A 13584-nucleotide genomic window follows, 5' to 3' on the forward strand; every position below is an offset into this window, starting at 1 on the left:
TATTTTATCTGTTTTGGATTATATACTGCTTCCTTATATAGTTTTAGAAAGCATTAAGTTATTCTAAACACACTCTGTCCAAGGCCCTGAAGGCAGCAACTTCTCTTTACAACATCTCAGTGGCTGGCCACCAGTCAGTCCTCTGTGATATGCACAATTTTGGGACATACAAGTCAAAACCATTCAGGCACACAAAAATAAGCATAAAAATCAAGGTGTTGATGGTATTTCCTACAAAGGTATTTACAAATACCAACAATTATAATTTACCTGTGCAGATCAGCCCATACATGAAGTCTGCACTCAAGTCAATGGAATTCAACATGTGCCAAGGGCTTTCTCTTGCCTGATGGTTACAGCAGAGACAGATGACACTGAGATATTTACACAGGAATTGGGATTTGTTTTGCTTCCATTAAAACTGGATACGGGGAAAATGATCTAAATGCAGAAAGCACAGGGTGAAATGAGAGAAATGAAAGGTATGTTTCAAAATGCTTGAGATTTTCTTGAAGCCTTATGCTTTCACCCCCCTACAATTACTTTATAGGTTTCTACAGTATCTACTTTCCTGTTCTAACAATATGCAAAACTTTTCCAGCAAGATGTTTCTGTTTCATTTCCAATATACTCGTAAGAAATGCTGCTTTAAAGATACTAATACAAAAATGCTGTTTCACGTGAAGAAGTTCAAATACATTTTACCTGTTTAAGCACAAACTTGTTCCTTTCTGAAAGACTTCCAGAGCGACAAGTCATACTTTTAGACATGAAAATTGGAAGGGTAGCAGAGGTTAGAGCATATTTCTGAGACCTCTGAATGCATAAGACAAGCATGACTTCAGTCTATGAGCTTAGAAGGTATCACAAGTCAGGTTGTAAAGGAAAAAAAATTTAAAAAACAAGAACACGAGAAAGCAGATTAATATACTTGCTAATACCAATAAGGTGAAGGAAAAAAAAAATCAAGGAGGTGTCATCATTCAGCTCTCAAGCACATGCTAAACAGATACAGGAGTTTTCTTACATTGAATTCATAAGGGATTATAACTTGCTAAAACTGCTGATAGTAGAGGAAAAAGCCAATCAAACAACAGTGCAGGCTTGGCTTTTAGTGGAGAGAAGGCAAAAACGGACTATGCTCTTTGAACTGACCACAGAAATTATTCTGGATTTCAGCACAGCATTTCGCAGACCATTGTGCTTCCAATCCCTTAGTATCCAGAGAGTCATATGACTGAAACACTAAAACAATTAGATGCTAACAGTATTTCAAACATTAAGGGATTCTAATAAAACCTAGATGACAGGCAATATATTGTGTTAAACTCTAAGTACAGGTAGACTGGATGAAATGGGTTTATCACCAGATTGAAGAAGACACCAGTCAGATACAGACTAAAGACACAGATCTGTACCAAGATCACATCCCATCTAATCAAATCTAATCTAATGCAATCCAGTCCACCCCACTAGGGGTGTTTTGGGGTTTGTGGGGGTTTTTTGGGGAGTGCGGGATGTTCCATTTTCTTACAGTAATAGGCACGTAAGTAGGACTTTATAGGCAAGTTCATAGCTAAATTTGTATATACCTAGAGAAGCAAAAAACTAAATGTAAATGGTAAGGACCAGTAATGATGTTTTATTATCCATTGTCATATTTTTAATTACCTCCCACACTTTAAAATGCATAGACCCCAAGTTTGGGTTGTGATAAAGCATTACTGTTATGTTTTCTTTTAATGAATAAAAGGTCTTTTCATTCTCCAAGGACTCACTTGTGAAGAAACAACCATCCTGCCTGGTATTCACAGAATCACAGAACGTTTTGGGTTGGAAGGGATCCCTAGAGGTCATCTAGTCCAACCCCCCCGCAGCCAGCAGGGACACCACTAACTAGATCAGGTTGCTCAGAGCCCTGTCCAACCTGGCCTTGAATGTTTCCAGGGATGGGGCCTCCACTACCTCTCTGGGCAACCCGTTCCAGTGTTTCACCACCCTCATTGTAAAGAATTTCTTCCTTATATCTAGCCTAAACCTACCCTGTTTTAGTTTAAAACCATTACCCCTCATCCTGTCACTGCTGTCTCTACTAAAAAGATTGCCCCCATCTTTCCTATAGGCTCCCTTTAAGTACTGAAAGGCTGCAATCAGGTCTCCCCGCAGCCTTCTCTTCTCCAGGCTGAACAAGCCCAACTCTCTCAGCCTGTCCTCATAGGAGAGGTGCTCCAGCCCTCGGATCATTTTTGTAGCCCTCCTTTGGACCCGCTCCAACAGTTCCATGTCCTTCTTGTGCTGAGGGTTCCAGTCCTTCACGTGCCTTAGCAGACTGCAAGATAAAAGTTACTGTGCATTGTGTGGTTATGATTCTCATCTAATGCAGGATATAAAATTAGGGTCTATTTAAAAAGAAATTCTTTAGAAGACCATTACCCCACTTTTGAAGATGCCATCATACCTCATATCACAGCACTATAATAGTCACTGAAAAATACTGAAATATCTCAGATGAGCAGAGCATTTAGGAATTATGTTCTTTCTAAAAATCAACTACTGACTAGAAGAACTGTGCAAGAATGAAAGGACTGCTTAAACAGAAGGAATCACCTTATTAAGTCTGTTAAAAAGTCAGTTTCTCAGAGTATAAATGTCCATTCCCTCACATACCTCATTCCAAAAGCCTTGGAAAAAAAGTTAGGCTAATGAACAAAAGAAGCAGCTGAGCCTCAGGCCAATTTCTGCCTTTGGAAACCTCTGTGTAACCACTGACGAAATAGAAAGGAGGTGTATATGCATATCCACAAGAAAGAATCTGGCCTGGTGTTTTAATTGCACTTGTAAAAGATCATGTTATTTGGATAACTCACTGTTTAGACACATCAGGCATTACTGTCTGCTCTTTTTTTCTTGTATCCACTGTCAGCTCTGCAGGGGTAAGTACTACAGCAGCACATGAGACTATCGACTGGTAGGAGTCTTCCCGGCAAACTGCAAAGATAAAAAAAAAAAATCTCACTGTTAAAGAGTGAACTCAGCTTGTATTTTAAATGTTTAAAGAAAAAAAAATAATCAAGTCATACTGTGATAAACAAAAATGCAAGTGATTAATCAGACATCACTATGGTCATCTGTCATGAAAACTTCATTGTTTTTCACATTTCCTAAAGTGCTTGCCTTTATGTATATGTTACATACATTTTTGCACAATTGTGACAGGTGGGAGCATTGAACTGTAAGATTTATTTATCAGTGGAAAACTTGTTTCTGAAGACTTTCCTACCTTCCATCCTCCACAGACATGTGCCTCCTTATTGCTCACAGACAATGTACCTTTTGCATAGCCTGTGCCCCTCATACAAGAGAAACAAAACTGGAGTAGAACTTTGTCCATATTGCCTTGACTGGGTGAAGAACAATTAACTGTGGTGTTTAACCCTGAGCACTCAAATAACATTCAGCATGAATTCAGCACACATCAACAAGATGCACTGCATGCCCAACAAACACCTTGGAGCAGTAACTGGTGCTTTATGGTAGCTAGAGACTAGATTTTAAGGAACAGGTCAGAACAGGGCTGGATATTTCTACAAAGGTCAGAAAAGTGCAAAGGTCTTGCTTTCAGAGCAATTCTGAGCCATCCAGCAAGCCATACAAATGGCCGGAGCACAGGCAGATTCTGGCAGGAAGAAAATCTGTTTCTGGACTACATGTAATTACGTGTAATGCCTTTGATGTTCTCCAGCATTGCTTATGCTTGTATTCTTAAATATTGACGTGCATGTTGCAGTAAATGACTAAGAAACGTTAAGACGACCAGCACTGAAACCTTAACTTCATTTTTCTTTGGAACCAGTGCTACTCAAAACTTTGTCATTATCACAGACATCCATCACCAAAACATAGTCATACCCAAAGAGATGTTGCTATATTGCCTACAGGTATGCAAGTAGGTCATATATTATAGCTTCATGCATAACAAATTAAGGAGGGAACCAGTGCAAAATACATTGAACTAGAAAGACTACATAAGAAAAAAGAATTTTAGGTGATTTTTATCCTCCTATGTCATGTGCAACCAGCAGCTCATCTATTAGCAAGGTTCTATTTGGTAGGCACCAAGTAATGTAAAAAATAGTACCTTCTCTTTACAACCAGTGACTGAATATGTGCAGATGAAAGTATTTATGTATATTTGACCCTTGATCTACAGTCAAAAAATTGCAAAAGACAGGTTAATACAAAGGGCAATACTGATATTCAGTACCTGAATAATAACCTGAAACCCTCATATAAAAGGGAGAGTAAAGGATGAAGCAAGTACATATTTTTCTTTAAAAGACCTGTGGTACCACTTGAATATCTAGTTATTACTTCAGAACTTCTAAAATGTCTGGTGACTATGAAAGTATCATGGGGTAGGATTTTCTCTGCATCAGCCACTATCCATCAGGGCAGTTAGAAAGAAAGATAAAATAGGAAATCACAAGTAACAAAGATGACACTGCTAGTCTCCTACCCTTTACAGAAATTTCACAAATGAATAAAACTGAAATTGCTTTTATTTAATAATTAATGCTATATTGGAGTAGTATAATCCCCTAATTTACAGGTGAAGACAAACCCAGTGGTCATCTGGTGATCTGAGCTCACAGAAGTTATTATCCTCCCATTCTAGACAGTGATACTCTTTGGTCTGGCTTTTGAAAACCAATACAATTCCTCCTTTTAATCTTAAGTCTCTATGCACACAGTCATAAGTCATTATGGGACAGTATAATTAACTAAAATGTCATGAAACAGCGACAGCACAGCTGCAAGTAATTTTCACGTACTGGAGTGTATTCTTCTATTATCTGTTCATAAGTTGCATTAAAATAATGAGAACGTGCTTGAATGTGGACTCTCAGTTTTAACATTGATGGGGATGGGCGCTGTTTTACTTAAGGAGACTGTTTTCATTTTACACTTCAAACTTCTCTTAAGCATAGCTTCTTTTCTACACCTCCATTTTTATCTATAAGTGGCTTACATTACCCCCCAAAAAGCTCACTAGTGATGTCCACATATCATACTTTTCATGAATCCAAATCTGTCAGATCCTCAAAATATAATACAGACCTCAGAATATCAAATAATTGCACTAAGAGATTACCCCTTTTAACCACAAATCCTCTCACATGTCTGACTTGCACTTCAACAGTCAACAAGAACTTCACAAATTTAGCCTCACCCTATGAATTGGTAAGGAAAACAGAGAAAAGCAGAAATTTCAATTGTCTGAGTCGGTGTTTGGAAAAGCCATCAATGTAAACAGCTGCCCCAGCCTATTACACTCTTCCTGATGTCAATGCACAAGTTAATTCCACGCTCCCCACCCTCTGGGCCCAGCCATCCAGCCAGTTTTCGATCCACCTCACTCTCTGCTCATCCAGCCCACACATCAGCAGCTTGTCTATAAGGATCTCTTAGGAGACAGTCTTGAAAGCCTTACTGAAGTCATGGCACACAATATCCACTGCTCCAATAAAGAAACAAATAAAAAAAATTTTCCCACCTATCTGCTATGTTTTTACTATGGCACACAAACGTTAAGTACGTGTTGTAGGTAGAGGTTCATTACCACACTTGCTGTTGCATACCTCCAGAAGTGTGGGGAAAAAAAGGTATCAACAACAAGGGAAACAATCAGCTAATTTCATAGTACCTGAAGCAATTTCTTTAAGTTTAAGAGACTAATATTTAGTATCTCAGAATGTGTTATACGTGGAACACCTTCTGAAGAAAAAGTAATTTGCATGCAAATGAGATGGTATTTTTCAGTACCATTGCATCTCCTTTATTCACAATTCAACCATTACATGAACCAGCTAATAATTGCAGTGAAATAATACAACTGGAGGAACATCTTCACCTTGTATTATCATTAAAGAAATGTATTTTCCTTAGTGAAATAAAAGACACCCCACACAACTACAAGTCATATAAAGGACAACTCTGCAGAAAGAAAAGACAGTTTAACTTCATATAATGCTGTTATATAAGAACTGCACTGCTTCTGAAGTTGCATAATTTCTCCCCAGATTCTTCAATTTATACTTTAATGATGCATACAGTTTGTTTTCTTCCATTGCCAAGTGTTTTAAAAGTACCCCATATATTTATTACTAGGAGTGCTGGCTTGGATTTACTCTAGTTGGCTTCAGCAGTCCCAAAACATGGTTCACTATCAAAACAGATCTCTACCTCTGGAAAAGAAAAATGTTAGCTTTTTTTTTTCCTTTGCCGTTTCTTTCAAGAACAATGAGAATGATTAATTAAACAGTTTTCTTCTACTTTGAACCAACCAGTGAAAACTTTTTTATTCCCTAAATAGCGGGACAGTAGGAAGCCTTCGACAGCTACTGAATAGAATGTATCTCTCCGGAGAATGAAAGGATTTTTAAGCTCCAGGGGTGTCATTTACAGCATCTATTTCAAACACTGTTAATTGTATGCTTTTTTTTATTCCCCGTCTCCCTTTTTTTTTTTTTTTTTTTTGTTAATAGAGGAGAAAGAAAATCTGGTTATCACCACTCACTATTAAAAAAAAAAAGTCTCCCTTGACACAAGATGCAAGTGATGGTTAGATTAAATTAGCAGCAAGTACTACCTGCTTAGAGAAAACAGAAGGGAAATGTTCATACAGTGTGCAATGAAGCATAAGGGATTCATGACACAGGGAGACAAAAAAACTGTGAAGTATTTCTGGATTTAAAAATGCTGGGCACTTATTCTGACAATTCAAAGTATTTACACTCGTGCCTGTAAAGTTTAAAATAATCAGCTCTCATCATTCAAGAGACAGATCAAGCCCGGAAACAACTGCTGTTTTATATCAAAAAACCCTCTGCTCCGGTAAAAAGCCAGGCAAAGATCCAGGAGCATGGAAGGTGCTAAATACTTTCCCCTGAAATGTCTGTCAACTGCCACTGTAGGAGACAGCGGACTGAAGCATGGGGGAGCAACATCTGTATCCCAAGTATCCAACCGCACATTCCTTGTACTATTGAAGACCAGAAGCTCTGTTTTAACTACTCCAGAGCACCATTTCTCAGTGCAGGCATTTACATTTTGGCACACTGTTTCCCAAACGCAGCCCTGCCATGAAGAGGCTGAGGAAATGAGCCACCCTCTGAGGCACGCTGAACAAATGACAAGGAAGAGCAGCAAGGTTTGCAACCATATGCAGGTTCTGCAGATAAGGGAAACACAGGACAAAGAACCATTATATGTGAGACAGATTTTGCTAAAAAAAAACAACATAAAAACCAAACAAACAAACAAAAAGCAAAAAGAGGACCTACTGTAAATTTCTTTATTAGATTAGTCTCGTTTTGAGGACAAGTGAAGAGCTGAGGAAAGAAAAAGGAACATTTAAAATGCGTAACTCAAACTATTTTCCCAGGAAAGCTGCTGACACTAGAAATAGTTTATAAGAGAGGATCTTGAAATCTAGTCTATTATTTCTGGTATCTCGAGTAAGAACTGAGGTTAATAACAGTGCTGATCCCTCCCTTGCCGCACAGATATGTCCTCTGCTGTTCTTGATCCACTCAGCGGGCTCAGAAGAGAACCACTGTTAAGACCTGTCTCTTCATCAACCCCAAGCATCACCTGCATGAAACGCTTCAGCAAAACCAAGTGTATGATTTCAGTTCCATACCCTCTTTCTCAGCCCCAGAAACACAACAAAGTCTTTTAATACTTTGTTATTAAACCCTAAAGCCCAAGGAGACTCTAGGTCTCTTTAAAGCAACACAAAAGGTCAAGGTACTTTGCATGAAAGCCATTTTTGCCCATCTACTTAAAAAAAACACACTAATATTAAAAAATAATAAAAACTGCCTAATTTTCTTGCTGTTTGATTCTAGATTTGATGATGGTCTTTGGGAAAAAAAGGAAACTAAATGGATCTCTATTTTGTTATTACTTCAATAGTTGTTCTAGGGCCTCTTGTCCCCTAGAAACAGCTACATTTCACAACACTGGTCAAATGAATACTTAAGAGAATGAGACTATACGCTTACAGTCCCCAAAGGGTTTGCTATAATAATTCTACAATAAAACCACAGGCCCAATTCTTAAACACAGCATAGTTGCAATCAGAAAATTTCTAATAGCAACAATTACAGTCCCATTATGGGCAAATGAATTACTTTCTATCAGGTTCTTATGTTTCCTGGCTCTTTTGTAGTAATCATGAACGCTGTGCACGCATATCTGCTTTGTGCTATCCACACTGGCACCCAACGGTGAAGGGTACATAACGCGGCGTTAAGCACGAGCCAGGGAATTCTTCCAACACACCAGCAGTTCTGTAGCGATTATCTGCACCCTTGCTTTTGTATCCCAAGTTTGTTTGTTGTCACAAGCCACTGTGATAAAATGGTAATAGCCACATGTGAAATTTGAGCCTACCGACTTGTACTCTTTGTATAAGAAATTAAACTGTAAGAAGCAGTGAATGCTGCTTCTTTTTAACGTTAATGCTTAGTGGAATGCTGCCATTAGTGTTGATACTGAACGGAAGGGTACACCCTGATCAACTGAGGGCCATACGGACATGGTAAGTGACGGAAACACCGACCGCTAAAATAATCACTTAGACAATGACGACGCTGGTGGCCCACTTCTTGCACATTTTCTGTTTAGTACACTGTATCGACAGAACAACTGTAGTTTGATCTCTCTTGAGGACAGAGTAGCACCTTCACTCCTGTTCAGAGCTTTCTCAAGCAGCCTCCCTCAGCTTACAATGACTTGCAGTCCTGCTTAAACAGAGGGGCTCTGTCTGTATTTACTAATTCCTCACAGAATTTATTAATTTGTCCAGCTACTTCTGGTCTTGCCTGAACTTGTAGCATCCACAACATCCTGTAGAGTTCCAAAGCTGAACAACAGGTTACATGAAGAAATACTCCTATTAGCCCACTTCAAACTTGTCATCAGCCCGCTTCATTTGACTCCACCAATTTTAGTACTGGAAAAGACAACACACAATTCCCTCTTCACTTTGCACTCAGGATTCTGCAGACTTCTTTCAGATGCTCTACCAGTCAACCCTTTCACAGACTGCAGAATCTGCGTTTGTTCCTGTACAAAACGCGATCCATACCTCTGGCCACCCTGCTAACCTCTCCATGAACCACGACTCTGTGTTGCAGTTCCTGCAATGATGGATCACGGTAGCAACACCAGGAGAAACTGTAACTGTAACTGCATTCACGGAAAATTAAGTAGGTTAGTTTTTCAGTTATAACTACCGTACACCTAAAACACACCAAGTATATCTATTAATGCTTGAGGCTGCTTCTAAATTACTTTCTTATTCACAGTGAACTACTTAAAGCAAATATTGTTCCAAGCAGCCTACACAGGCAGTGAAACAATCTTTAAAAATAAAAGCATATTTTATATCCAGTAGGTAGGTATTGCTTCTCAATATCACAAAGCATTGTTTTAATGTTAACGTTAGGACTTCTATAATAACAACAAACTTTCATTAGCTTTTGGCAACACTATCAGTCAGGGTGATGTCACAGGTTTATATTTTTAGCACCGTGGTCTGTGACTTGTTTTGTGACATGGGCATGAATGAAAACCAAGTGCATAAATGAGGGAAAGGTTGTGATGACAGACTAATATCTGAGCCCAAACAATCATGTCTAATTCTGCCAAATTGCAGGAAGTCTCATAATTGAACAGTATGAATATCCATTAGAATAAAAAGTAGAGTCTTTGTCATTGTCTAGGATGCACAGTAATAATGACCATGCGGTCCAAATAAGTGCATTGGTTTATTCACAAAGAGGCTTTGAAGATAAATAGTTGAATTAATTTACCATAGAAAACAGTCGCAAGCAGGTTCATGGGGCAAAGGAAGAACACCCAGACATCCTCTGCCGGTGGCATATCTGCCGTTCTTGGCCTATACACAAGATTGAGCTCTCCAACCCCTTGGTCCTCCTGACTTACCAATTTAACCACAAAGCACGAGGCTGCCTGCAGGAGCTCTCACCGGGAAATAAGAAACAAAACCAGTGTATTCCTGGGTGATGGAAGAAAACAGAACAGCCAAAACCTCCACTTTTCCAGTAAGAATGCAAAAGGTTTTACTGAAAGTGCCAACTTCAGATGGAAGCATAAAGCCACTCCCTGGTAATAGCCGTAAGGTACCAGAAATGGGGAAACCCTTGTCTCTCCTCCTAAAGGACATGGAAGAAATCCTAAGAGGGTTTTCACCAGCCACAAGGGCTTGCTGCCTCCACGTTCCCTCTTCAGCCAAGAAAAGAAAAATAGTTTTAGTTCTGGTTTTGATCACATTTGGGTTTCTATTTAAGCTATGTGATGCCTTCAAGAAAAGAAGAGAAACAGGAGCAACTGTGACACTGGTATCTTAAAAAGAGGAATATAAAAAGACCTGCAGGGCATTTCTGTAGGCACAATACAAGCCCCTGTAGGAATGAATACTCTAACAACAATATCCTCAACTGTCATTCACCGCAAGTAAAACTGTCAAAACTCAATAGCAAGCGCTTTCAGGAGCATAGTCTCTTGGCTTCAACTATTATTCTTGGCCTAACTGAAACAAAGACTGACAAGCAAGCAAGTTTAATTTATTGTTGTTTGTATTGAATGGCTGTAGTCACAAGAAATTAATCTAAATAATTAATACACAGATAAACCTCCAAAAGCACAGCTTCCCAAGAGAAATTATTAAATCAAATCATAATGTCAGCTCTCCTTGCAGCTTCTAACAACAAAAGCTCATGAGGAAAAATACATATTTTTGTTTTGCAAGAGTACAAGGCTATCTGGCTTTGTCATAACTGTATTGGCACCCGCTAGCAAGAGCAAGAGGTTCAGCTGTCAGTAGAGCTGTACGTCTTCTCAGTCGCAGAATGACAGCCTTTGTCAACCTCAGTGACAAGCAACCCAGTGAGCAGTCCCTACAGCAGCACATTTGTCATAGCTATTCCTGACTCATTCCTTCTTTCACAGCAGTCAGTCACTCATATACCAGGTATTAGAAATTTAAACCGGACATTGAAATGATTAGAAGATCCATAATAAAAATGTCTTCCCTTTCTTTTCTCGGGGAACACATCTTCCATACTTATCATAAAATGCAAACAATATATTTCGCACCTTTGCCCTCTTTAAGGTGGGTGGGGTTTTTTTCTTTTTTAAAAAAAAACAAAAAAAAACCAAAAAAAAACCCAAACAAAACCTTTTGAGGGAATTTTGCTGTCGTTGTTTTTGTTTAGCGATTAAAACTGCCGCAACTCTGGATCCTTGCTTAGTTAATAACTCCAACATTTGCACTTCTTCCTTGAGAAGCTTCACGATCACTACATGCTTAACCGGTACTGAGGTCTTGTTTTGCTTTTCTTTGTCCTAAAATTGTATAAAATCAGATTTCTGTTACTATTTAATATATCTAACAACAACACATACTCATTTTGGAGTGGTTACAGACTTTTTCTGGGCTAAGCTGCAGCCTGGCCCCCATGCTCATAAAGGATTCTACGGGAAAGTAAATTTAACTCAAATGTCTCTGCAGTCACTTAATCTTGTGCATGAGCATGCATAAGCAAACTGCTGGCTTCTACTCCAGCTGACTGCTCCAGTGTAAAGCAAACCAATACCAGTACCGCAAAGCAGTAGAGAAACGAGGAAAGTGGTACAGCATCACTCACAGCCTTGCTGCTGAGTATTCCAGAAGCAAAGGGACAAGCCAGCAGCATTATGATCATCTACTGATATACCCCTGAACCAAGAGCAGAAATGGCAAAGCTTTAAGGAATAGCAGATTAAATCCTGGGATGAGACAGGATGCACCACATCTTTCTCCTGTGGGCATCTATGGCTAGGCACCAGCTAAACCTGTGTGTGAAGGAAGAGCACTTGTATGTTCGCAGGATTGGAAGTGAAGGTTCTTCAACTGGTATGTTGTGACAGCAAGCAAAAGATGGACTCCAGTATACAATCATAATAAGAATTTCCTAGGCTGCTCACACAGCTTTCCATGCAATACCAGGGAAATGGTGTTTACAAGTTAGCTAGGTGACAAGAAAGGTCAGTGGAAGTTGTGGAAAGAGAATGGTATGAAGTCTCCAGTATCATGAAGAAAACTGGGAAACAGAATACGAATGCCTGTCTATTTGTTGTGCCAGCACTTTTAAAATTCTGCTCATTTACATAGCTTGCAGATTTTGCTATGCTTGGTGTTTGTCGCATATGATTTACCAGATTTCAAGGCCACATGAAACTACCGTAGTCATCTGATCTGACATGTGGCACAGGTAACATGTTGTGGTATTTCCAAAAGCTCAATAATATACTCCTGATGAAAAACCTTGAAGAGTAGAGGTCACTGCTATGCCAGGTTTCTAAGTGATCTGCTGAGTTCTTCCAATTAATGGGCAAAATAACAGGGTAATTTTTCCAATTGATTTTCAGAAGTACAGACTGCCAGCCAAACATCTATGCTGCAGATAAAACATATGCCAAGTAAAATATATGCATCCATCTAAAAAGCAATAAAACAATTGATCATTACACTGATGCCTTTTCACACTTCCTCTAAAAGTCTCAAATATTCTAAAAAAATCACTGAGGTTTGAAATCTAACCAAGTTTTGAGGGTAATGTATTTTACTTTAAAGACAAGCAAATTGAAATAGGAAAAGATTATGCTTGGCAAAAAAGTGTCAGGGTCAAAATGACATGCAGGTCAGGCAAGCTTAGCGGTCTTGAAGAGCCATTAAACTGGATGATTCTAAAAAAGTGTTTGAATGGAGCCCAATGCAGGATTATACCCCGAGAAATAAAGAATGCAGACTATCACTACGTCTCGAAAGTGGAGGTTTTTTTCACAGCAAACCAGCAACTCAATGTGCTGCCTCTGCAAAAATGTCCAACACAAGGCTTGCCTGTACAAGTATGGAATTGGTGACTCTGAAGTCACCGAAGTCAGGCTCAACTCAGTTACCATCTCATCTTCTCAAAAAGATGATGCTCATTGTGCTGTATATGATCATGTACAGGGGAAAATCCCAGACCTTCCTAAACAAGCAGAGAAAGGTATAACCGAAGTCAAACTGTAGCTTTAAGAGCAATTAAACTATTGAGAAAAAAAAAAACAACCAAGCATAAAATTGGTGGCTGTCTGTCTTTAGACATGTTTAAAATTAAGACCAATAACTTACTGAAAGATGTGTGTTAGTCAAGTACATATTTTAAGGCTCATTACAAGCATAACTATGCAAACGATAATCACTTTGCTATTTAGGAGACCAGACTTGATGAATTGAGGCCCCTATCTAACGGTGAAAGTCACAAAAGCTGGTTGGCTCAAGGTCACACTACAAAGGGGCGACATACATGCTTCAGTTATCCTGACCTGTAAACCAGTGTTTTTAATTACACAAGCAGTCATGATAAGAGAAACAATATTAGCATGCATAGAGGTATTTCAGAGGCTGTTTTCCTTAAGAAAGTTATCTAAACCATTTTCCTCTTCCTGCAGTTTTCAAATCCGATA

The 13584-nt window shown here is 38.9% G+C and overlaps 1 protein-coding gene across 6 annotated transcripts in view; it reads right to left on the bottom strand.

The window, feature by feature from the left end:
• The window catches only part of CCSER1 (coiled-coil serine rich protein 1), a 745310-nt gene that overhangs the window by 562122 nt on the left and 169604 nt on the right, over positions 1 to 13584 (bottom strand). For all 6 annotated transcript variants that reach the window (XM_075421506.1, XM_075421504.1, XM_075421503.1 and 3 more), the window contains one exon: positions 2868 to 2988. In XM_075421506.1, coding sequence (XP_075277621.1) covers positions 2868 to 2988 — 121 coding nt within the window. The remainder of the gene's footprint in view (positions 1 to 2867; positions 2989 to 13584) is intronic.

Source organism: Opisthocomus hoazin, chromosome 5 (genome assembly GCF_030867145.1).
Source record: "Opisthocomus hoazin isolate bOpiHoa1 chromosome 5, bOpiHoa1.hap1, whole genome shotgun sequence".
NCBI classification, from domain to species: Eukaryota; Metazoa; Chordata; class Aves; order Opisthocomiformes; family Opisthocomidae; genus Opisthocomus; species Opisthocomus hoazin.